The 26,050-nt window shown below is 39.5% G+C and overlaps 1 protein-coding gene across 1 annotated transcript; it reads right to left on the bottom strand.

Annotated features, from left to right (window-relative positions):
- Nucleotides 1–7,038: 7,038 nt before the first annotated feature.
- On the bottom strand, nt 7,039–26,050 carry LOC119881901 (xyloside xylosyltransferase 1-like). Its single transcript, XM_038691976.1, has 4 exons — nt 25,999–26,050; nt 23,004–23,629; nt 16,360–16,507; nt 7,039–7,190 (listed from the first exon to the last, which is right to left on the bottom strand). Exons 2-4 carry the CDS (start codon nt 23,529–23,531, stop codon nt 7,054–7,056), a joined length of 813 nt encoding a protein of 270 aa, XP_038547904.1. The 5' UTR covers nt 23,532–23,629; nt 25,999–26,050; the 3' UTR covers nt 7,039–7,053.

Genomic DNA, 26,050 nt, shown 5'->3' with positions numbered 1-26,050 from the left:
AAAAAATTAAAGAGGAAAACTTTTCTGTAGCACATTTACATGTACTGATCGATAAGGATGCTTTTAAGTAAAAATTGTAAACTATGAAAGAACAATCCAAGCTGTGAGTTATGTTAATATGCCTTGTAGCACTGATTCAGTGTTTCATTCACACAAAGTCTTTAAAACCCCAGAGGAAACCACCTGGCTGTATGTTTATCCCAGTAAGCAGCTGCTACATGAAACCTCCCACCTGACCTTGTATAATATAGTCTTACTATCCCACAGACACACACACAAAGCAACGTCCTGTTTTGATGCTGTGCCTGCGTGGAAAACAGTGAAGTAGTCTAAACGAACCGGGCATGTTTGTTTTACTGTCTTGGAGAGGGACGGGGAAAAAATCAGCTGAGAAACAAAGACCTTGAAAGCTGGCGTCCCTCGTTTACCGGTACATGCATGCACGCACTTCATTGTCAGTAATAAGTATAAAATTTTGATTTGGATGAATAACAGCTAGTGTTACAGAGTAGATTGTGCGTATCTTCATTATCTTACTCCAACACCTCTGATCAAAAGTCAACATGAGAAAGAAAAACTGGCTAATGAGAAAATTAAAGTAAAGGTAATCAACAGAAAGTTGATCTGCACTCACATTCGTAATTCACATACAATAACTACTTTCCAGACTGATATGAACTATAACTGGGAATGATCTCTTCTGAGAACGCCATTTTTGAGGGACTTTTTTAGCACCTACTTGAGTGACATAAGTGTACGGTGATTGGTCGAGAACATTAGAGCCAATGCAGCACTGGTAGCTGCCATTTTTTTAAAAAGCTGTTAAAACGTTATCCGTGTAGACAACAGCTTGTAACGGTAGCCTTAAAAAACTGAACAAAAAATAGCCAAATGGACAGACAGTGAAATCACACAGAAGTGATGTTGCTATACCAATTGTCACCAGGCTTACGTCACTTAGGTGTTCCTATTGCCGGTGCAAATGCAAACCAAAAAAATAAAAAATAGGTATGTAGTTCTCAGAGTAGCTCCCCAGTGGGCAGTTCCTCTCAGCGAGTCCCTAGAACAGTCTAGTCCAAAATTGAAAAACAGACATGAGACACATCCAAATCACAGGATGAGAACAAAACATTTCCTGACAAGAGGTACCGCTCTGTTTAGATTCTGCCAAATCAATTATTAATCAGGCACGAAAGACTTACAATAGCTCATTCATTCATCAAACTATCAGTGATGCACACTCCTCTTGCAACTGTGACTTAATAGCTGCTGTCATGGATCACTATCTTGCAGCACTGGCTCTAGGTGACAGGCAAAAGGACAATTCAGAGCAGTTTGTGGCTGGTTGATTTCATACAGTAGTAATGTATTCTTTTTCACATGACACCAGAGTTTCAAGTTTCATTCAGAGTCCAGACGGCTGCATCTTGCAAGCAGCACATTAGCAACACACAGCTGTTTAGTCAATGTTCAAAGTGCTTCCATTCAGTTGCACATTCAGTAGATTCTGCCTGGGAAGGATGGTGTGACAGAGCTCGATGGATGATACTATACAAATTTAGGCATGTGGTTTCACTAATTAAACTGAGTTTAAAAAAAATCCATATTGGTGTGAGATACATGAGAGACATGAATACTATATTCTACTACAAAAAAAAAAATGAATCAACCTCCCAACTTTGTATTTTTGGCGGATCTGATCATTTACATCCCTGTTCTTCTCCCAGTTTTGATTTTAGAATTTACCATTAAACAAATTTTTCAGGTATTTCACTTTAAGTGGTAACAAATGTTGATATTTCATCATCATGAAAATCCTGGACCATTAAATGGATAATCGGAAAGGCCACTAATTGTTTCTGTTAAAGCAACATTATGTAAAATGTGTTTTTTTTTGTGATTTGGCACCCCTACCGTTTAAAGGTTCAGTGTGTAAGTTCTAGTGACATCTAGTGGTGAGGGTTGCGAATTGCACCCACCCCTCCCCTACCCAAGCGAGCAGTATAGCTATGGTGCCTGTGACAGGACAAAGGTGTCATCTATGAGATAAAAGAGATTGCCAGTCAAGAAATGTTTCTTTTAGATATATTAAAAAATTATATAAATTATGTAAAACCATATGTTTTTTTGAATATTATTGTTACTTTTTCATTAATAAACAACAGCCACATGAAGAAATGAAGTGCTACATACTCCTGTAATACATTATTTTACATCTTGGGAGGGTTGGCTCATCTGGACTAACAAAGAAGAAAATGAAAATGAAGAAATTCTCAAAAACTATCACATCTAGTGCATCCAGTATGACCACTGACAGATACCAGGACAATGTAAGCCTCACTGTTTCTGCACCACAGCCCATTATAAACCACATTATACATGACATTTACAAAGGCATTGGCTGGGGAGGATCAAGGCTCCTCTGGCTTTGCTTAATTAGATAAGCATGCAAATATTACCAAAATGTATTTTTTTGAAATACAACAGAAACACAAAGTAGAACTGACAGCCATAATTTCAGCTTGTGGTAAAACGGTGCAACATTTTTAATGGGCATTTAGCATGTGAAAGTACAAATTACATATTTGTGTGCACAGTGGGAAGCAATATCCAATAACATTTTTTTTCGGAAAGTATTCATTATTGGTCACTTGATAGGCACACGGTCTTGTTATATCTCATCATTAGCAGTAGCAGAAGTACATGTTTTCCACCAGGGCAGTAAAATATGAAGTTTACAGTGGATAGAAAAAGTCTACACACCCCTGTTAAAATGCCAGGTTCTTATGATGTAAAATAATGAGACGAAGATAAATCATATCAGAACTTTTTCCAACTTTAATGTGACCTATAATGTGAACAATTGAAATCTTTGAGGGGGAAAAGTGAAAAATAAAAACCCTCAAATAACCTGGTTGCATAAGTGTGCACACCCTTAGACTGATACTTTGTTGAAGCACCTTTTGATTTTATTACAGCAGTCAGTCTTTTTGGGTAGGAGTCTACTAGCATGGCACATCTTGACGTAGCAATATTTGCCCACTCTTCTTTGCAAAAGCGCTCCAAATCTGTCAGATTGCGAGGACATCGCCTGTGCACAGCCCTCTTCAGATCACCCCACAGATGTTCACAATTGGATTCAGGTCTGGCTGGGCCATTCCAAAACATTAATCTTCTTCTGGTGAAGCCATGCTTTTGTGGATTTGGATGTGTGCTTTGGGTCGTTGTCGTGCTGAAAGGTGAACTCCTCTTCAGCTTTCTAACCGATGCCTGAAGGTTTAGTGCCAAAATTGCCTGATATTTGGAACTGTTCATAATTCCCTCCACCCTGACTAAGGCCCCAGTTCCAGCTGAAGAAAAACAGCCCCACAAAAAATTATGCTGCCACCACCATGCTTCACTGTGGGTATGCTGTTCCTTGGGTGATGTGCAGTGTTGTTTTTGCGCCAAACAAACCTTTTTTATTATGGCCAAAAAGTTCTACCTTGGTTTCATCAGACCATAACACATTTTCCCACATGCTTTTGGGGGACTTCATGTTTGTTTTTGCAAACTTCAGCCCGTGCTTGGATGTTTTTCTTTGTAAGAAAAGGCTTCCGTCTTCCACCCTACCCCAAAGCCCATTCATATGAAGAATACGGGAGATAGTTGTCACATGTACCACACAGCCAGTACTTGCCAGAAATTCCTGCAGTTCCTTTAATGTTGCTGTAGGCCTCTTGGAAGCCTCCCTGACCAGTTTTCTTTTCGTCTTTTCATCAATTTTGGAGGGACGTCCAGTTCTTGGTAAAGTCACAGTTGTGCCATATTTTCTCCACTTGATGATGACTGTCTTCACTGTGTTCCATGGTATATCTAATGCTTTGGAAATTATTTTGTACCCATCTCCTGACTTATATCTTTCAACAATGAGATCTCTCTGATGCTTGAAAGCTCTCTGCGGACCATGACTTTTGCTCGGAGATGCAACTAAGAAAATATCAGGAAAATCCTACTAGAACAGCTGAACATTATTTGTGATTAATCAGAGTCACTTTAAATGATGGCAGGTATGTAATGACTTCTAGTTAACCTGAGTTTGAATGTGATTGGTTAATTCTGAACACAGCCACATCCCCAGTTATAAGAGGGTGTGCACACTTATGCAACCAGGTTATTGTAAGGTTTTTATTTTTAATTTTTCCCCCTCGAAGCTTTCAGTTTGTTTTTCAATTGAATTGTTCACATTATAGGTCACATTAAAGGTGGAAAAAGTTCTGACATGATTTATCTTTGTCTCATTATTTTACATCATAATAACCTGGCATTTTAACAGGGGTGTGTAGACTTTTTCTATCCACTGTAGCTGCTGATCTGAGCTTCCCTGCTGTTACCGTTTCATTACCAATAATATTAATCAGCTTTTTATCTCACGAAGGTAACGGCACATTTCTGTTCACATAACAAAGCCATAACAGAGTGCTGGAGAAGAACTACATGAAGTTACAATCCAACTATATATTTTTTCTACCAGCGCAGTAAAAGTTTAGCTGGCTGATCTGAGCTCCGATGCTGGAAGCTGCCATTTTATTGCCAATTAGCGATCAGCTGATTCTCATGAAGGTAACATACAAAGCCAAAATGTTTTTCTACCAGTCAGTAAAAGTTTAGCTGGCTGATGCTTCCATGCTCTAAGCTAACCTTACGGTTTTATTACCAATTAACATTACTGATCAGCTGATTGTCTCGCTAACGTAACTGTAACCAGCAAAGCCAAACCACAGGCTGGAGAATAAGTAGGCGACATGAAATTAATCCATATTTCACACCACTGACAGGGGAAACATGTCAAGTCGCTCGTGATTATGGCCAGCTAATAGCTAAATCTATCAAACAACAGTTTGCATTTGCATCGCTAAAGTCTGACAAACAAAGTTAATTACCTGTCCAGCAGAAAACAGACAACTTCAGTACCGCTTTGAAAACTTCTGTCCCACATTAACGTTATAGCCTTCCATCTGGGAAAATCCACAAAATCCGTGATTTCTGCCGTCAGCTGTCTGTCCCGACTCCATGTTGCTGTCGGCTCTCGTGCTAAATAACACGTGTGTGCTCCTTCATTTGTCCAAATGTCACTTCTCTTCTTACTTCTAATAAACCAGAGACTGTATATTACTATTATTATTATTCCCTCTTCTTCTTCTTTGTACGTATTCCATGTAGTGAGGGGCGTCTACACTACCGGAATTACACAAGCAGAAGAAGAACGCCGTGATGACGAAACACGCTCTGTAGCGCTGTTTGTCTGTTGTCGTCTATGGTAGAAACATGACGACAAAATACAGCAGCCTCCAGGGGGTGCCCGCGGTTATGTAGATATAAATATCTCATTCTAAGGTAATAAAAACATAATGGTTCATTATGCAAGGTCTTTATACACCACTGAAAACGTAGTTATGGATCTTATATTGAATTTCTGTCAATAGAGCCTCAGAAATATTACACACTGGACCTTAAGAGTGTACTTACTTCTGCTATAAATAAGGACAGTTGTACACACGCATTTGTTATGATTACATTATGACCAAAAACTAGAAAGTCGCCAACTTTGCTAACACAGCCAAACATCAAGCAAGTGCTAAACACAAGAAATTAATATTACTTACAAGTCTAGCTGTGTACACAAAAATAATGCCAGCTCGGTGTCTGTCTCACAGCCTTTCATTTTCCTTGCTTGGTCACTCTCTTTTTCTATTTTTTGCTTCCTTCTTCAACGTCCTTTTTGGTCTCTTTGCCTCTGCCATTTGCTAATCTTACCCTCCATAGAGACTGCTGAGCCCGGTTATGTTGCCCACTCGCCCGTCTCCAACACAACACACACTGAGAATACTAAGCTAGCTTCTTCCAAAGAACTTACGTTGTATATTATATAGTTTTTTCTTCTTCTTATAGCTAGCTTACTGAAGAGTTTTTGTTGTGTTGTGGTGCCAAAAAGCATTATGCTGTTCTCACGACAGAAATCCGGCCTGGGATTTCCTGCTTACACAGTGCCACAGAAAACTTCCACGGCCCGGAGAGGCAATGATCAATGACAAATCAGTGCACCATCAAAAAGTATAAAAGTAAAATACGACATAATGTTGCTTTAAATGTTGCATTACAACTTTTACATTTTTGCCTGTAGATGGGAAATGACAGACTGCTGGGGTTCTTGTGAATCAGAGTCTGTATGGGAGACTTCTGATGTTCTTTCTCGCTTAGAAGCTGTGAGAGAAAATAACTGTGAAATGTGCAAATGAGGCCCATAAAAACTAAACTCCATCTGGGGTCAACAACAGTGAGTGAGATGGGTATGGAGGCTTTAAATTGATTAGTGAGAAAGATATGGGGGAGAAACATAAAGGATAATCCTAATGTGTCTGCTCTCACAGATTCATAAATACAGCATATCAGCATTGCAACATAAACCTGATACCAAGAGGTATTTGTTATCATTTAAAAATGCTGAGGCTAAACAGTTTGATGATCTTTCCAATTTTTGGAAGCAAGATTAGGCATGGAACAACAGCTGACAGGGAAGACACACTTAGACAATAAGACAACGCAGTAATCAGTTTAAGTTTTAGTCTGGCTGCTGCGGCATCGATGATTGGGTTTCTTTTTTATTGCGTAATTCACGTTTTCAAAATCAGACCCCATCAATGTATAACAGCCAGATGTTAGATTCCAGTGACAATTGTCCATTTTATATCTCTCCATCTAAGACCAGTTTTCAGTTTATTCACCCCGCAGTCTAAAACTTAATTGTCCAGACTTTTTATCACAAAGTGAAGATGTCTTCCAGTTGAGAGGCAAAGCCCAAAAGACAAAACACTTTTCTCTTGACAGATGCTGGCCCTTAATCCATTCAGAAAACCTCTTGTCAGTGAGTAGACAATTAAAAGCTGAGGCAGCAAAATTAAAGCAGAGACTCAGTCCAGTTATTCATTATTAGATTTTAAAGCTCTGTCTCAGTTGTCACTTAAATGTTACACACTCAAACATCACAATAGCTGATGTGTTGTGCCACACTGCCTACCTGTAGACTGGCTGCATCTCTCTGGTAATGCCTATTACCGCTCCTGGAGGAAACTGGTCAAATTCTTGGAAGAGGTCCCGGATGTTGGTCCTGTATTTCAGGTCCAGGTCAAGCTGCACTATGCGCGTCAGACCTGCGAGCAGAGCATAAAATACTGATAAAGCAGCATCAAACTTTAGAAAAACATCTAAGATTATTCTAAACATGCATCAACTACTAAAAGAATGGTAGTTGTTTGACAAAGAACAAGGACCTCCCCCAAACTTGGTCCTCCCCGTGTGAATTTTTGATGAATAATAATGTATTTTCTCTTATATGATGAAAATGAGTTATCCATTAAAAAAATTATCTCGGGAAATGTACTTCTGAGTCAACTGTGTATGTAGGTTGAATTTCTCTGACCATTCATCAACATCCGGTGACTGTCTGCCTAATCACTTCTAAGAACCCATCCACACTACTCCATTTTAGTTTACAAACTGAGAATTAAAACGAATACGATCTCCATCCACCACCAGCGTTTCCGCTGCGGTTTGGAGTTGATCTACGTCTACATTAAAACGACTGAAAACGCACAGCTAGGACCCATTCAGGTGCACTGGGCACACGCGTGCCAGTACAAACATGAAGCAGATGGTCTATTCCATAGTTACAGAAGATTTGGCGAAAGAACAAATAAATACAGACTAAGCATCAGACCAGTTATAGACCAGTTTTTTTGTTGCATGGATCAATAACGAGCTGGGACTGTTACTGAAGGTAACACGGGAGTGTGGCTGCAGAAAACAGACTGGGAGTTGTTGCAAAGTAAACGGCGACATGCACAGTACAAGTGTACAGAATATTTTAATAAAAATATGATGTCAAAAACCCGGTCAGCAGCATTGTGTTTCTGTTTTGCAAGACCCAATCAGAGAGCCGAGCACGAGCGTTTTGAAACACAAAACGGGGTCGCAGCGTTTTCAAAACTTCGTTTTCATCGTTGTAGTCTGGACGGGAGGTGCAAACATAGCAAAAGGTCTCCGTTTTAATTTGAAAACGCAGTAGTGTGGATGGGGCCTAAGAGTCCTACAAGGAATATACAGAGGAAATAATAGTCTGACAACACTCTTGAAAAGATTAACACAATTAAATTGTTTCTCTGCAGTGGTGTTTTTGGCTTCTGCTTTCTGTATTATTACCATTTACCTAAAAAACAAAAGTGCATGAAAAAGTCTTTAAATTGTGTGGAGAAATGTTTAGAAAGTTCAGCATGACTATAAAAAAAGTGCACGTTTGGCAGTTGTGAATGTCAGCTCAGTAAATTATTAGCACTGTATCTTGTTTGTGGATGAAACTGGAACGGCAGTATCCAGGATATTCAGGCCCTCATCTGTTCATTGTTTCAGCTTCCTATGTTTTGCTGGTTGGCATGGTGACGAAAGGATAATACTCAGGAATGGTGTGCCAGGGGCGCAACAGGATAATTGAACTGATGAAAACACTTGTCGGCTTAAGAAAAACTGTCAAAGACGGTAAACCTTTATCGACAGCGCAAAAGGTTGGTTTGACAGCAACTGCAGAATTGGTATAACCGATGCCGGAGGACGAGGGTACTTCAAAATAATGAGCTGAATGGGTTCATGTATGCATCGTGAACAGTCAGAGCTCAATTCAACATGAATTTAGATCTGATTCATTTCTTCAAAGCCTTGTTGAGATCCAGCAGCCAGCAAGTGTAAAACTTACATAATTCTGCAGAACAAAATGTGTACTAGTATAAGGAGAGACAATTTTATTTTGTTGCATTATCCATTCAGTATGTAAACAAGATATGGGTTAGAAGGAAAACAAAAAGGCTACACTAAATAATTTAATTTTTGCTCCTCTCATCTTGTGTCTAATGTATTTTACAAAACAGCACTGCATTTGTGTCTTGCTTCTATAATTTGGGTGTCCAGCTAAAAAGTGGTGCATCCTAAGATTAAAAATTTTAATAAAATAAAATAAATATATTTTATGGAGATACTGTTAAAAAGTTGGTAATCAGACCATAATCAACTTACAGTTATTGTTCAAATTGCAGGCAGCGTTTCCCATTAATAACAGAGACTATAGCGGCACGCCGCAGTCAAATTTGTTCCACCATAGTTTCAAAATGAACCGAAAATATTTTTACACTTCTCATACCTTAAAGACCTCAAACGTTGAGTTTTGCGCCACTGCTCCCTGCTGCATCCGACTGGAGACAAACACTTTTCTTTTGAGGACACAACATTGTTTGAGGTAAGTACGATAATGTTAACTAAGAGTTTGAACAGGTTTGAGTGTATCCACTGTCACTCATTTGTGAGAACACGGTCAAGCTAGCCGCACATACAATTGCAGTGCACACGTATTAGAGCCTTATGGTAAATGCACTGAAACGGAGCAGAGCGAGCTGACAGGATGGGTTAGTGACTATTTAGTATAACAGGGTTAGTGACTAAAAAACATGTGTTGCAATATGGAGAGTTTTACCTGAAGAGAGGCTATGAAGTCTTAATTGTGGGCGACATGAGCACCACATAAAATATAATTGATCAAATTGCGACAGTATGGAAATAATTGAATGGATTATATTCACAGGAAGTATAAAACATGTTACATGTGTCCATTAAAAGTAATGCTCCCGGACCTATGAGGTCCGAGGTCCACTGACCATAGTCTCACAAAGTCCTGTGGGAACAACTTTGGCCTCAACAAAGCTCAATAAAACTGTGCAAAACAATAAAGGGTGTATACTACGAGGAGATTGTAGCTGGACTACAAGTTGGTGCTCCAAAGATATCTGAGTGCTGGTTTCTCTTGAAATAAGTGACGGAAAAAAGAAGATTCAGCAACACGGAACTGACCGGTTTTCTGTGCTCTCCAAACAAGGAAGCTGCCATCACAATGCCTTTATGTACTGTGGCAACACAGAGGGGCTCGGAAGAGTAAACTCCGAGCGGTGGGTGCTGTTTGTTTGTACTAACAGGGCTTAACTAGTGGAAGTGTAACAGGAAGAGAGCCTTCAGTTATTACAACATTGTGATGTGATGGGTTTAATGTTTGATCAATGACTCAACACAAAGTCCTGTGGGGGTGAAAGGAGGGCTTTGTGTTAGGTTTTGTTTTATCAGAACATATTATGATATCACTAAAAATGTTATTTAAATGTATTACAAGACTCTGTTGCCTCTGTTGAGTTTGCTACAGATCAAAACATGAACAACTACATGCATACACATGTATTACATTTAGAATTTAGTGTATTTCAATTGCTCACAAAAATTATGCAACACTATTTTACAGCTATATTCTAAATACATTTTTCAAATAGGTACTTCATATTATTATATGTAGAAATGTGAGAGGGTTTAAACTCAGTGATTATTGGAGGTGAAATTATAACTAAGGATTTTGGTGGCTTTCTTTGAAATATACCTGGATCTTTTCATTTATTGTTTAAACTGACTTTCACCTAGATTTACTTTTTGTCTCCTTCCAGCAGCATTAAGAAAACTCAGACATTCTTGAGTGGCAGACCTCTTCTGAATTATAGGTCTTAAAAGGATGAAGAACATAGAGGATATGAAATATAGGAAACTAAATGTACTGGAGGAGAGACATAAATAAGTACGAGTCCACATAAGTAACAGTTTTATTTAAATAATCCTCCAAATATTTATGTTGTTCGGAAAAGAATGAGCCCCTCTGTGATCAAACTGTTATTGAACAAAATGGATAAGTAGAAATTAAGGGGGGTAAAATCAGTCATGCATGTGTGTTGTAAATGTATTGCAAGAATAAATGTTGTTTGCGTGGCTTGAGGCTCTGGTCAGATGAGACGGTGCTGTTGACTAAACCTCAACAGCACTAAAACAACAGAGACGCTGTTGTTTTCGAACATCACATTTTTTGTCAGGAAGAAAGTGGGTCAACCTCATTATGTCCTAATGTCAGTCTTGATGTGAGCACTTGCAGCCTATTTGTAAGGGTCATTGTTTTCTGCTTTTACCAATATTCCCTGGAACCACCCTGGATTTTTTGGGAGGTCAATTAATTAATTTTTCTTCTCATTATGTTCCCGTGCATCCAAACGTTTACATGTTTACTGCTGCAAGAAAAAACTGTCTCTTGCTGTATGAAGTAAACAGGATCCTCTAGTCCCAAGCACCAGTTAGAAAATGCTTCTGGAAACAAAGTGAAGAGAAAACAAAAACACATATAAGCTTCAGAACAGTAAATAAAAATCAATAGTTTTTATAGGTATTTATTATCCATATTGTATTTTTAAATGCATTAAATCTCTTTTTCATTTGTCACATGCAGTAGTTATGTTAATGTTATTTATTTATTGTTTCAAATAATACACAGAATGGTAGAGTTTTTAAATAAGACAAAAAAATACTAGTTTTAAGTTTAGACTTAAATTACTGACGTTACTCTTCTCCAGTATGACTTTAACACAAGTTGACCATAAAAAGTAACACTGGACACTTGGCAGCCAGTGATTAATAGATCTGCCGCAGTTACGTTAGCGACAGTATAACGTAACTGGCTAGCTAGGCTACTCCAAGACACCTGCCCAATCAATCAAAACGGTTTAGGTGGCCTTCAAGATACAACGATCTATAGTGCACGGCCTAAAGGACATGGTGCAAGTGCATTTACAGCGTCCACCTCCATCTTTGCTTGTTCAACAGCCCATAATTTGGGTGCAAACCAAGGTACAAGGCACAAAGGGGTTGTATTTAGTCTCTTAGTTATTCATAGGTGTGTTTTGAGCGTAACATGAATTAAACCAAGTGTTATCTGGGTAAAGTGTTACTTTAATGATTAGAGAGAATCCTGTCGGTGCAACCTGACTGATCCTGTCGGCATGTCGGGAGATTTAAATTATCAATGTTTTGATTTACACTGCTGTGTCTCATGCACAAATGTGTAAAGTGTCTGTGTACAGTTTGCATGAAACCCTTTGTTGACTTAAAAGTATATAACTGGGCAACCCCAGCTGCTGCGGACTTCACCATAATGTGCCTGTTAAGCCCACTGGTCTAGTGAGAGGAAGTCAGGACATATAAATTCAGCTCTAGCCCGATCCACTCCACCATCCCACTCATGTTCAACACTGGCCTGTTATTTTACATCAATGAGTCCATGAGGAAAAGTAATTAGGTCTGTGTTATCAGCTCTGGAGAAACAGGTTGGAGGTATTAGCAGTGTTGTCTATTAAAGTTGTTTTAAAAAAAGCAATACAGCATGTGTTAGAACTGTTAAAAATCACAAAAGCAAGGTGTTGGTGCTTTATCTTGGAATTTCACCAGGCTTCCAGGTACCATGTTTCTCACTCAAGTCCCAGCATGTTGAGACAAGGGGATACAAAACATGGAAACAAAAACAGTGTTTCTTAGGGACCTAATGATTAAACTTGGGAGTGTGAGACTTTTACATAAATGAACGTCCGTTCATTCCAGCCCTTGCAAAACGAGTTTACACCATGCTGATTAAGCCTATAACTGACTAAATCTCTGTATTTTACAATGTACCTGAGTGGTGGGGGGGTCAACCATAGCGACAGCAATAACTGAGAATGGTAGAGGCTATGCATTATGACCACGTGTCAACAGTGTTGTGTAATTACTCTCACTGACAGAAGGGAGAGACAAAAGTTCTGTTTAATTACAATAGGTTTCCATTGTGCCATTTTTTTGAATTATTATTATTTACCGGTTATGAAATGGTGGAAAAGGATTTATTTTCTTTGCCAAAGGAAAACAATTAAAACGTGATATGTGCGAAGCAGTTGAGCAACAGTAACAAAAGACCTGATCTACTTTAATCATTACTTTGAGTGCAGACAGGGCAGAAATTGAAAGTCTGCTCACTAATTCATCTGCACTTCTGTTTGTGTAGACATCAATCTGATATCTGCAGACAGCTGGCTAGCTGGCATTAGCTACCCAGCAGGGACAGGCTGAAAAAAGTAGAAGTCACACGCTGTTCACTCAGCTTCTGCGGCTTGACATCTTGTAGCCAGAGGTAATATCTCCACAACAAACACAAACTGAGAGCTCAGATGTGTCTTTTTTCAGTCTTTCCGTGTGATCTCTAGCTTGGCTACGAGATAGCCACAGTCAGCTGACCATCCCGAGTCACGACAGTCTTAAGATATTGGATCATTAAAAGAAAAAGCGCAACTACCCTGGCACTTTTATCCCTAAACATTCAGTTGAGATATTGAGGTATTTCCTTCATTTTCTGGAGATATTTATCAATTAGCCTTTTGCTAGTTTATGGCTGTGACATTAAAATGAGGGTGTTTGTCTTCATGTTTTTGTGTGTATTAAAATGTTTTTATTTTTGGTAGTAGTCCCAGGCGTTAGATTGGGCTCTACCTTCTAAATGGCTGTTTCAGCCCGCTCGTTTCACATTGTGAATCTGATGTCTGACGAAAGGTCCATGACCAAAACGTGTGTAGATCTACACCATGGTGACACCGAAAGCCTTTTCTAATAAACCATAATAGATCAATAAAGCATGTGACTGTTTGTGTTGTGACATTAATGTTATTATAAGCAAAATATTGTTGTGTATTGTACAAAAATAAGAATTTATAAAAATACTGTTGAGTACAAAATAGACTGCTGTTTTAATGAAAGAAATGTCTGTGTTTCTGAGTCTAGACTCCAAATGTCTAATAAAAAGTAAAGACCTTGCAAACATTTTAACTTCACATTTATATTGAGCAAACAGGCTATGTAGCTGGCTTAAGCCGAAAGTGCTGACAATTTCTTCCTTCTCTTTTGACAACTAAATTAAACTCGCCAAAATCACATCTCCCACTTCACAAGTTAGTGGATGTTAAATTTCCAGCCCTCCCACTTGCAGCTGCTATTTATATTTGTGTTTCACTGTCATTAATCATAAACGATGTTCTGTGTCTGCTGTGAGGCTCGCTGAATGAAGAGTTTTAGAAAAAAAAAAGGTTAAATTAAAGATGTATTGTGTGAAGAAAATAACACTGGTGGAGATTTGTGCACCACGTAATCCACTCTCTCTCGGTTAAGACAACCACGTTATGCCCTTTATAGATAAAAAGCTGTCTTTAAATAGAAATGTGTGACCACTTGGACACACACAGCAGACATGTGCCACATGGTTGATCAATAAGGACACAACGTGACACGAGACACACACCTCCAGTTCTGAACGGAGAAAAAACGTCTGCTGAACAAAACACCCGGTGCCACATTGGCAATATGTTTAAAATCTTGTCAAAACAACTTTGTGCTCCACCACAAATTACTTTTCAGAACTGACAGCGGAGTGTCAACCATGCACTCAAAACATTTTCCCCCAAGCACAATCTTTTATTTATCATCCTGTTTTGCCTGAAGTCATTCATGTTTTTCTTCACTATTTTCCTCTTCTGTTCTCTAATTGAAATCGTACTTTACAGAGTAATTTAAATAGCATACTTTGATGTGCTATGGAGGACCTTAAAGAAAACATGAATTTGACCACTGGGGTTGTCAAGCCTTCAAATGTGGACATCTTTCTTTGGTGGAAAGCTAATAAATGAAGAATTTCAGCTTACAGCTCACTGAAATGAATCTTGAAATCCCAGTACTGCCATGTTTATGGAAATAGTTTAATGTGTGTAACTTCTGAAAAACAGAAACTCTTCCCTTCACAGTGAAAAGCACATCAGTACAAGCCTGCACCAAGTTTTAAAAACCTCAAACGGGAAGGTGCCCTGCTGTCTGCAAGACGGAGACTTCAGGTTTCATATGTGTGCCTCTGGATGTTTTGGTCCATTTGTGGAGTGATGCCCCATGCTGCACATCCACTGAAGTGAACCACAACAGTGCACAAAAGAGAAGGTCGCTGCCATTGGTCTGCACCAGCACAGGGGGCACCAATGTGGGCAGCAGCAACATAACCCACCCTTCCTTCCTCGCTCCCCAGGGCCTCTGCAGCATGCCACGTGTCTCTTAGATACCTGCCCATACTGACTTTTCCAGCTGTGCACCAGCAGTGAACTGAGCATCTAAGTGAATTTGAAACATGGTCTGCTAGAGACTAGGGCTGGGCGATATGGCCTAAAAATAAAATCTCCGATTTTATTTACTTTAATTCAATTTACGATTTTTTCCGATTTCCCCCCCTACTTAAGGAAAGCAATAAGGTTTGTTGGTCAGTGCGGCTTTGTTCATCGCGGAGAGACTGGCATTTTTCATATTCGGCTGGATGTCTCTGTTTCAGGTGTTGGAATAGGTTTGTGTGCTGCTGCCTTTCACTGCGATAGGCTTTAGGCAAATGTTGCAGCGTGGTGTCTGTTGTTCCACATCTGTCGCAGCAAACCCATACCAGTTCCAAACAACAGATGACTTTATTCCTTTCTTGGGAACAAACTTCCCGCTCTCACCGGTAGCCATTTTGTCGCTTGCTGTTGCTGTTTAGTGTATGATGTTGTCGCTATGGGAAACGAACACTACGGAAACCCCGGGGAGCCAAAAATGTGCTATTACACAAAAACTCGATTTACTTATTTTTTAAATCGCCCGCAAAAAAAATTCGAATTAATTCATTCAATCGATTTTTCGCCCAGGCCTACTAGAGACTCAAAGCAGAATACTAATTTCAAGTCATATAAAGTAACCTATAACAGTATGCTTTTCTTAGATGTAATGTGTAGACCCTTTTTCAGCCAGTAGGTAAATTAAGTAATTTAATAACTGAAAATACTGAAAGGTTTTTCTTACTTCCCAAATTTTCTTCTGGTGTCTGCTGTGTACCACTTCCTCCGCACAGAAAGTGACATCTTGAAACTTTAAGGTGCAATTCTTGATCGAAAATTGAAGGGTAGGTCCAATAGCAGTTTTTAAAATACAGCATTGCAACCTGCTTTCATGTTGAATGACAGAATTTCAATACACAGGAAAATACTAATCATCAATCAAATCTAGTTTTGTTATGTTTTCTGTTAAAGGTTTGTTTACATCAATAGTGTCTAGGCTATACACATACTACATAACATTTACACAAGAGAAAATTCAAAATACAAGAACACTGGTGAATGCAACAAGTTCTTCTACATCGCCCATACAAGCCACTTAAGAACAAATCTGCTCGTGGTTCTTGTATGAGGCCAATTGTTTCTAGAAAGACATATTGTAAATGTAATTTGTTAATGCTTAGAGCGCCACTTAACCCAGTTGTTTTTGGGTGGTGGCAGAAATCCCACAGACAGATTTCTCAAAACCTCTGTAAACAAAACCAAATAGTTCTTTCCTTACTTTCAGGCATGATGTGATGCATGGCAACAGACAGGAAGAAGATGGCGTCACTGTAGTAAGCCCCGGAGCCGGCGCTGAAGTGCTTCTGCATGGCCTCCACAATAGGGAACAGTTTCTGTGTGAGAGCCACCACGTCATGGAACAACACCTGCAACACAGAGGAGTTAGTAAAACAATGTCCTGACTGCATTACAGCTGGGAACTACTAAAGATGCCATTTTATGAGACTATTGAGATTTTTCTAATTGTAACATGGCATGACAACAGTCCAGTTTGGACTGTTATGAGAGACAGTGAATGCCTCATACCAACCTCAACAAAGTGTTTTCTGTGGGTAATTATCTTTTTTTATGCACAAAAAATCATTTTGAAAACAGGATTACATTATACTGAATTACACATATACTTTATTACGATATTTTGCCAAAATAATCATAATATTTGAATTTGTCAGCAACGACAAGCCCTCCACTGCAGGTGGCTGCATTTTCCCATAAGAATCAGAGAGTATGGGACATCTTTCAAAACCAACTCATATGCAGAATATGGGCCCAGAAGCTTAGTCCACAGGGACTTGGCCTGGAGAGCAGAGGGTGGCCAGTTCATGTCTAGAGTGAAAAAAATGAATTTCCCCAAGGGGACAAATTAAGTAACTTAATGAGTGAAAACTGATAGTGACACACACTAATGAAAATTAGTTTAAACCCATCTACTGTGTTCTTTAAAATCAGAACAAATTAAAATGACGAGCTTTACACAGGAAAGGAAGGTTAAATGTTTTGACTACAAATGATGCTTCATATGTTGGCCAAGTTCCTTGCCGCTCAGTGCTGCTACTCTGAGCTTTAAATCCCACGACAGCTGCAAGGCTGCAGTTTCTGCTCTGATCATGTACACTAGATATTCTCTACAGATTACTGTATGAGGATTTTTTAAATATAGAAAGCAGTGATTATTATTAAATATTTCCTGCAGAGGGAAAAAAAAAATATGTTGGCTTGGGACAGACCGTATTTCCTGAGGAGATCCTGGCCTTTTCTGGTTAAGCCTGGCATCAATAAGTGTGTATGTTAGAGGCTTCAGATAAATCCTGGACAATATGGCAGTCATATTTTAAATCAGGCCTCGATGGGCAAACATAATTTAATGATCCCTGGCAGATTAAGGTAAGCCCTCAGCTGTTTTTTGAAATCAGTGCTGTCCTGGACTGCTGTCTATAATGTGATATAATGGCACATAAATAAAGGCTGTGGGTAGAATAAGTAATATTGTTTAAGTCCTGATAAGTAATCACTGGTACTACAAAGGACACATTTACATTTTATGCACTTGCAGTATTAGATTTGCATACCTTAACTTACTCTAGTTATGCAAGCTGTATCACAGTGCTAATATCAGATCATCTATGTTTACCACAGGGGGCATCTCATTTCCACGTTTTGCTGCTCTGGTTTCCACAGTTCTCAGTGCAGAATAACAATTTTATCCAAAACATATTTAAGCCAAGTTGAGGGAAAACATTGTGCGCAATGATGTCGCACAATGTCTTCCACTGCAATGAATACAACTTGGTCAAACAGGATTAACGGTAACTATGGATAGAGAAACTTACAAACTAGGACAAACTTAATTCCACCTTTTATAACATTTTAAACATTTTTTGTCTGAAAGATTCTTGTAAATTTTATCAACTATTTTGTATGGCCTTTCACTAACAAACAACTTATGGAGGAAAATCAGCTAAACCATAATTTCACTACCTTCCCCAGCGAACCACAATAAATAATGCAACATAGTTTTGTTGTTTTTTTCAAAAGAGGGTGAGTTACTCATCATTTGATATGTTGAGAACAAAAGTGTCTTTTGATTTCATTTGCAATTTTAGTGTTGTGATGGACGATTACTAAAAAGCAGGACATCATCAACAACAAAGACTAGGTACAAAGACAGGGAAATTTTATCAATGCACAGTAAAGGCTTATGTGGGAGTATTTGTAAGGCCTAGAAGGCTGACTAACTACACCAAGCCATCGTTTTGACTAATATAATTTGTGGCAGATTTTTTGTGCATACAGTATATGTAAGTAATATTATTAGTTCACAAACAAAACTAGCTGCACAAAGTTGACCTTATAGGCTGGAGATGTTTGGCAGGTTGTACTGTTTTTTTGAAGAACTGCTAGATGCTAGTACCGACCAAAATGTATTTTTCTGACTGTTGTGGCCAGGCTTGCTTAATGCTTACCATAACTTCTGCTGAATAGAGGATGAAAATTGACTATGTCCGACTATGTTTTGAACGCTATCCATTCAAAACATAGTCGGACTTGCCACTAGCAACATTGCCCAGCAACACTGCTCAAAAAGTTGCCCCGTGTATCATCAGCTTAAAACATGTGTATCTACTTTTTACAAATTGACAGTTGCTTTGTATTGACTGGAGCCTGCTAATCTAGCTGTAACATTGTGGCACTACCCTGTTGTCAGTTACAAAATATTCTCAAATACACACTCGTAAAAAAAAAACAAAAAAAAAAAAAAACATTTCATGAAGTGACGGCTTCAGTGCAGAAAGACTCCAGTATGTTGTGCAGTAATGAGCACAGCCCCTGGGCAGTGTGACTCTGCAGGCTGTTTGCTGCGAATGTCAAGTGGGTCACTGAAGTTACCGCAGTTGGGGAAGTGATGGAGGCTAAACTCTTGCATAACTACTGTCTCTAACCCTCATGTGCCTTTAAGATAAATAATAAAAAGGGATGACACTCGAGATGAGCAGACAAGGATGTCAACATGCTCATATACACTGCCTGTCGGCCCCCGGGGGACTCCCCGTCCCATCTGTAACTTTAGCAGGACTCTATGTGTACCGGTGCACCACATCAGGAAAGACAGAGGAGACAGAGGCTGTACTTGTATCAGAACATTATTTCATGATTCATTACCTCAAACCATGATGTTTAACAGCGCTGGTCTGGAATGACACCATGAAACTGAGAATGGACACTAGATAGGGAAATAGGAAACAAGGGGAAAGAGAGGTGGGGAATGACATTACATTATATAATCTTACGCTTTTATCCAAAGCAACTTGCAATTGTTGTACACCACTGCAGCAGCTAGGGGTTAAATGTCGTGTCTTGGATGTGTCGCAATTGAACCTCGGCCTCCCACACCAAAGGCATGTGTCTTATTCACTGCACCATCGCCATTCGACATGCAACAAAGAGAGTCGCACTGGGGACATTACCCCCAGCCAAAGATATGTTTTGAGGCAATTTAGAAGCAGTTGCCTTTTCATACAAATAAAAAAATATATATATATTTTTCAACCATTAAATGTACCACCCAATACATATGCTGGTCACAAATCTTTATCAAATGTATTGCTGCTATAAGTGCTACTGAAGCTTTTTGAGGTAGATATTTACTGATATTTCAACAGAATTTAAAAATCTGATAAAATATGGTTGATTGTAATCAGTTTTGTAATATATGCATTACATAAACATATTTTTTCAGGCTTTTGCTTTAATGAGATGGTTTAGCTGGAGAGGGTCAGGAAATGCTGAAGAGAAAGAGGGGGCGACATGCAGCAAAGGGCTGCGGGTCGGACTCCAACCCTGCCGGCTGTGACGGAGTCTTAATACATGGGCCGTGCACGCTACCATCAGAGCAAAACGCATAAACAATCTTGTTACAGATGCCTAAAATTTTTAAGGACTGTGACCAGGCAACACACTGAGTGGACATTTCACAGCTGAAAAATCAATATGTCAGGGCTTTCTGTTGGACAAACTACCTTAATTACCTCGAGCCTGGTTTGGCATTTCTGTACAGCAATTTCTTGTAACTTATCGGCTGACATGCACACCAATAACGATATACTGTAATAAGCCAGTGTAGACCTCGCAGATCTGCTGGCTCTAATCAAAATGTTACTAAACTAAATCCAAATCCAGTATAAGTCAAGCTCTGCAATGTACTCTTAAATTGCAATGTGCTGAGAGCGAACACTTCCAATGACTAACGGCACTATATCCTTAGGTTGGTTAGTAAACTTGTACCTCTCTCTTATAAACTTGAAATATTTCACAATATCTACACTGTATTTCCACAGCAACACTCTGCTTTTAAATCATCCCTCCAAAAAGTGTTTCTTTTTGCCAAAATGTTTGGATATTTGTTTGTGATGTTAATTAGAAGGAGCTTCTATATTCTATGGCCCCACAACATCTTGCTAATACTGCCAATACATTGTACTACCTGTCCTACAAATGTGTTTTGTATCTTGGTTAACTATTAGTTATACAAAGAGCAACAATTAGTATTGGCCGAGTAATACATTAAAGAAAGGGGTGAGGGATAATCTCTGCAGGGGCTGTATTTTTGAGAAAGAGATCATGCCTGGTCCTCTCTAACAACCTGGTAACACCACAGATCCTTTTTATATTAGAGAAGCAAGTGTCACAGCACTTAACCATCACACCTGAACAGTAAACATGTCCAGTATTTTACATTACACACTTCAGCTGTGCTCCTACAAGACTTTGAGCTCAGCCTGAGTAGAGAGAATGACATTAACAGGAAACAATCTGACCAAAAAAACTACCAAGATACCAAGCTGAGCAAGCCTCTAACCAATCCAACGGGCATGGGGTCAGCCTAAGATAATACAGAGCTGTACCATGCACACCAGATGTTGTAGATGATGAGACATTCCTGAGAGCAAAGGCCTGGATGGTGAGGAAAGGGGATAAGTAATTTGTAAAAGGTTTATGATCTTGTGTTCTGTGAGGAATACAAAAAGAGGACAAATGGGGCAGGGCATGCAACAGAAAGAGCAACACAGAGAGCACATAATCCTCTGTTTTGGCAGAGACAACAGGGGAGGGATATCCCCATTAGTGGGAGATTAGTTTGGCAGGCCAACAGTGCCCCCAGGTGTTTCAACTTTAAACAGCCAATTTCTTTCTCTAGAGCAGTGGTTCTCAAACTAAACTACACACAAAAAGAAAGAAAATTATGTTTAGTAGATTATTTCTTTGTTGTAACTGTTACTTGGCAATACATCTTATACTGCTGGAAAGCCTGATTATTTCGCTTTTAAATGGTGCCACATTTCTAAGGAACATGCATTTGCCGGATGAGCAACTGAGCTGAGTATGTGGATTGCGCCCATGAAAAATTTGCCAAATCTTCTGACAATGCCGAACAGCTATTCTTTGCTGTTGACTATTGTTTGGTGTTTTTTGGTGGATTGAATGGAAGACATTTTATCAGGCTTTTCACCTTGCCTTTGGAAAACACTTGTCTTTAGTCGAAGTCACATGTTGTTTCAAGAATACGGCAGACTTTAGTACCTCTTTAGTAAATTGTGTTTTAAATCTGTCATTATTTCTATCCAACCCATTTACAGCTATCTCCATCTCTCAAAGAAAAATCAAATACACCACATAGCTCTAACCTCGATTGTATGTTTTGAAAAATGTGTTGTGTTTATTCATACTCTTCATGTGGCGTCACATTCCAAGGAAAATGCTCCCTTGGAGGGCAAAAAAGACGTTATTTTCCACTGCCTGCCAACCAATATGCAAGTGATACACTGTTACTTTGAGTTTGTTACTTTTTGCGTTGCCAAAATGCTGGATGGTTGTTGTGCCATGAAAATTATAGGGCTGAGAGACTATGAGCCTATACAGAGCCTGTATTACCAGGCAGTTATGAAACAGGCTAGGGAAATTAGGAAGAAGACTCCGTGTACCAAAATGCAAATCCAATCGCCTAAAATTATCATTTGTGCCAGCCTCCATTAAGCTGCTGAACAATGTAAAATAGTGCTGTGTGCAATAAATATGTGAGCACTTCTGCAATTTAATTGTGATCTCGGTGCAATAAACATACTAGCACCTTAGCATATGCACTTTACACAGACTTCAGTTCATGGAGCAATGTGCAACCATCACACTAGCACTTTAGCACTATAATCTATGGAACTATGACATTGTCAACAATGTCCTTTTTCTTCTATGTAAATATTTCCTCTTGTGAAGTACAACATGTCATGCTTCTCAGGTTCTTGTTGATGTGTTTTGTGATGTGTTATATCTTTTGTGATGTTTTTTATGAAGCAACACTGCACCGTGCCCAATCAGAATTTCCCCTTGGGGACAATAACGTTAACCTAACATAAATACCACACTGACAATCAAATAAAAACTTGAGGATTCTCTAATTGCTGGAAAGAGAACTTTGAGACCTAAAAACAGGGCCACACGCCAAAAGAGGTAAAAAAAAAAAAAAAAAAAAACCCCGCCATTGTTCACCAAAGGTAACAAGGTGGGTTATTTTGAATCAAAATGGTGTTTTCAGGTGCAAAAATTACTCTCCGAGTCAGAAGTTAACTTACAACTGATTCTGAAGTGTTGAATGCTGAACTAAGAAAACTAAACAAATTTGCATCCTGAGAGTCTGCCACTGGCCCATTAGACAGCGCTGTGCAATAGCATAAGTCAAGTTATTTCAATGCAACTCAAATGCAACTTTACAAGAAATAAAACCATCAGGTCACACATTGTGAGGATTCATCTTCTTCTCATCTTGAAATCAATAGACAACAGAGCTATGGTACTGTGCAGACTGCTTACCTCATACTTGAATGTTGCATCAAGGAGAAATTCCTGCAGCATCTTCTCTCCCAGTTCTTTGCTGGCCTGGTCACTCACAAAATGCAGGATCAACATCTCTCCTTCCAGGAAGTGTCCGTGCTTAACCATAGACAACATGGCCACCCTGAACTTGTCCTGCAGGCTCCGGCTCTTGTCCACCTTGGTGAACATCATGAGTGTGTGGTAGCGTTGGTCACCATCCCCTTTCCTGGGCCAGAATCCCACGCCCGCTCCGCCTATACCTTGCTCTTCATCTCTTTGCTCTTCAGACCCAGCTGGGTGTGAGAGCCCGGTGTCCACAGTTAAGTCTGCATCGTTTCTGTTGGTGTTGTGGCTGGCCTGGGTGTGCTTGATCCTCTTTGTAGTGCTGGAAAAGTTCTGCCTCTCTGAGCCAAAGTAGTAAAAAGCAACAACGGCAAGTGCAGCAGCCAGGAGAAGCACAAACTGATAGGACCTGAAAGTACTGATCCTACCCATGATTCTGCCTACCAATCTTAGGAAGCCCATATCTCCCTGTTGCTGTCATGTGAATGGGGTTGTGCATGGGAAAACAGTCACCATTTTGTATCCTTCCAGTTCATAGTTATTTTTCATAAGTTACCCACCTGCAAGAGAAAGAATATTCAGTTTAGTCCTTCTGGCATGTTACCTACACATTAAGCCAAAATTTTTAAAATACTACGGGTATTTATTTAGTCACAAGATGTAGTGTTGAAAACTGTACTTTTTGTTAAACTGGAAAGGAAACTTTAATGCTCCCCATAACAAGTGGTTTTGGTATGACATCTACAGCTTGATTACAATCCAAAATTAACTTTGAATAATATCCTGTACTGTCCAACTCAGGTATAAACAGCCAGATTAATTGACCTAATTTTAAATGCACCAGTCCCTGCTTTTTTGAAAGTGTCCGCTCCTGATAGAAATGTTACTAAAGTAAAACTATAATCCGGAAAATTTACTTAAAGTATTAAAAGTAAAAGTACTTACTGTAGAAAGAAAAATGTGCGACTGTTATATTATTTTAGATTAGATTATTACTTATGCATTAATGGAAATGCAGGATTATAATGCTGTAGCTGTTGAGGGGAGCTAATTTTTAACTATTTTGGATCGGACTGCCACCAATGATTATGTTCATTATGGATTCTTCTGCTGATTATTTTCTCCATTAATCGATTTTTGAAATTCTGAAAATAGTGAGCAATACCGTCACAATCACCTTCACAAGGCCTGCTTTGTCTAACCAACAGTACATAGCTCAAAATTATTACACGTTTCATGTGAAGGTGGAACCATGAAATGTTTTTACATGAAAAATGTAAAGAAAGTACAATTTCTCCCTCTGAGATGTAGTGGAGTAATAGCAGAATGTGGCATGAAAAGAAAACACAAGTAAAGTACAAGTACAGTACAGTACACAAGTAAAGTACAAGTACCTCAAATTTGTACTTAAGTTGACCTATCAGTTGACACAGTCAACCATAGGATCCTGCTATCCGCTCTCTCAGCAATGGGCATCTCGAGTAAAGCACTCCTGTGGTTCGAATCCTACCTCTCGGGGCGTTACTACAATGTTTTGTGGCAAGGACAATTATCGCCCTCCCACTGCCTCTCCACAGGGGTGCCCCAAGGCTCAGTGCTAGGGCCCCTTCTCTTCTCAATTTACACCACCTCACTGGGGCCGATCATTCGCTCGCATGGCTTCTCTTACCACTGCTACGCAGACGATACACAACTCTACTTATCCTTCCGCAAGGGCGCTCCCACCGTCTCGGCGCGGATCACGGACTGTCTCTTGGACATATCTGCATGGATGAAGGCTTCCCACCTTCAACTAAACCTCTCGAAGACTGAACTCTTGGTCATTCCAGCCAAGCAATCTATCCACCATAACATCACACTACAAATTGACTCCTCAACCATCACTCCAACCAAGGTGGTGAGAAACTTGGGTGTCATGAAACTTGGGGTCATGCCGCTTTGCTCTATACGACATAAGGAAAATCAGGCCCTATCTCACTCGGTACGCCACCCAGCTTCTGGTACAGGCCATGGTTATCTCTCGCCTTGACTACTGCAATGCCCTCCTAGCAGGTCTTCCAGCTTGTGCAGCGAAACCCTTACAAATGGTTCAGAACGCAGCAGCACGTCTGGTTTTTGATCAGCCCAAAAAGACTCATGTCACTACATTACTCACTGACCTCCACAATCAAATTCAAGTCACTAATGCTTGCATACAGAGTGACTACTGGGTCTGCACCCATCTACCTAAACTCCATAATAAATCCCTACGTTCCTTCTCGGCTGCTACGCTCCTCCAACGAACACCGCCTGGCTCTGCCATCCCTTCACACAAAGCAATCCCAGTCCCGGCTATTCTCATCTGTGACACCACGATGGTGGAACGAGCTACCACACGCCATCAGAGCAGGGGCGTCCCTCTCTAAATTCAAGAAGCTCTTGAAAACTCATCTCTTCCAAGAAAACTTCCTCTTATAACACCCCTAACCTCTAACATGCACGTCCTGTGCTCATCTTCTTCTATCCCCTACAATGATCTTGTATTGATAGCACTTTTTGTTTTGATTGCACTTTTGTTAACTCTTACTTCCTTCCCTAGGTATTTACCCCATTGATGTGATATGTACTATGAGCTCTTACTAGTACTTATTGCTGCTCTTACTAGTATGTGTCAGTTGTAGATCTGTATTTGATGCTCTGTTGATGCTTGTATGTTGTTCCTCAAATGTAAGTCACTTTGGATAAAAGCGTCTGCCAAATGAGTAAATGTAAATGTAAGTACAGTACTTGAGTAAGTTACATGAACTTAATTACTAGCCACCACTGTGTATAATACTGGATTTCCAGAGCTCTGCAGTGTTTTATATATTTCGCGCCAACGCTGCACCATATCCTAACGTTATATCCATATCCAATCTCATTGTTACCATGCACAAAAAATATTATTTACCTCAACAGAAAAGCATCCACTTGCATGTTTCATGTCGTTGATCTCTGCAGTT

The sequence above is a fragment of the Micropterus salmoides genome, unplaced genomic scaffold, assembly GCF_014851395.1.
Source record: "Micropterus salmoides isolate LMB-PRFRI ecotype aquatic unplaced genomic scaffold, ASM1485139v1 Ms_hic_scaffold_2787, whole genome shotgun sequence".
NCBI classification, from domain to species: Eukaryota; Metazoa; Chordata; class Actinopteri; order Centrarchiformes; family Centrarchidae; genus Micropterus; species Micropterus salmoides.
Note: the sequence above shows the minus strand (reverse complement) of the source record. Positions and strands in the feature narration are given on the sequence as shown.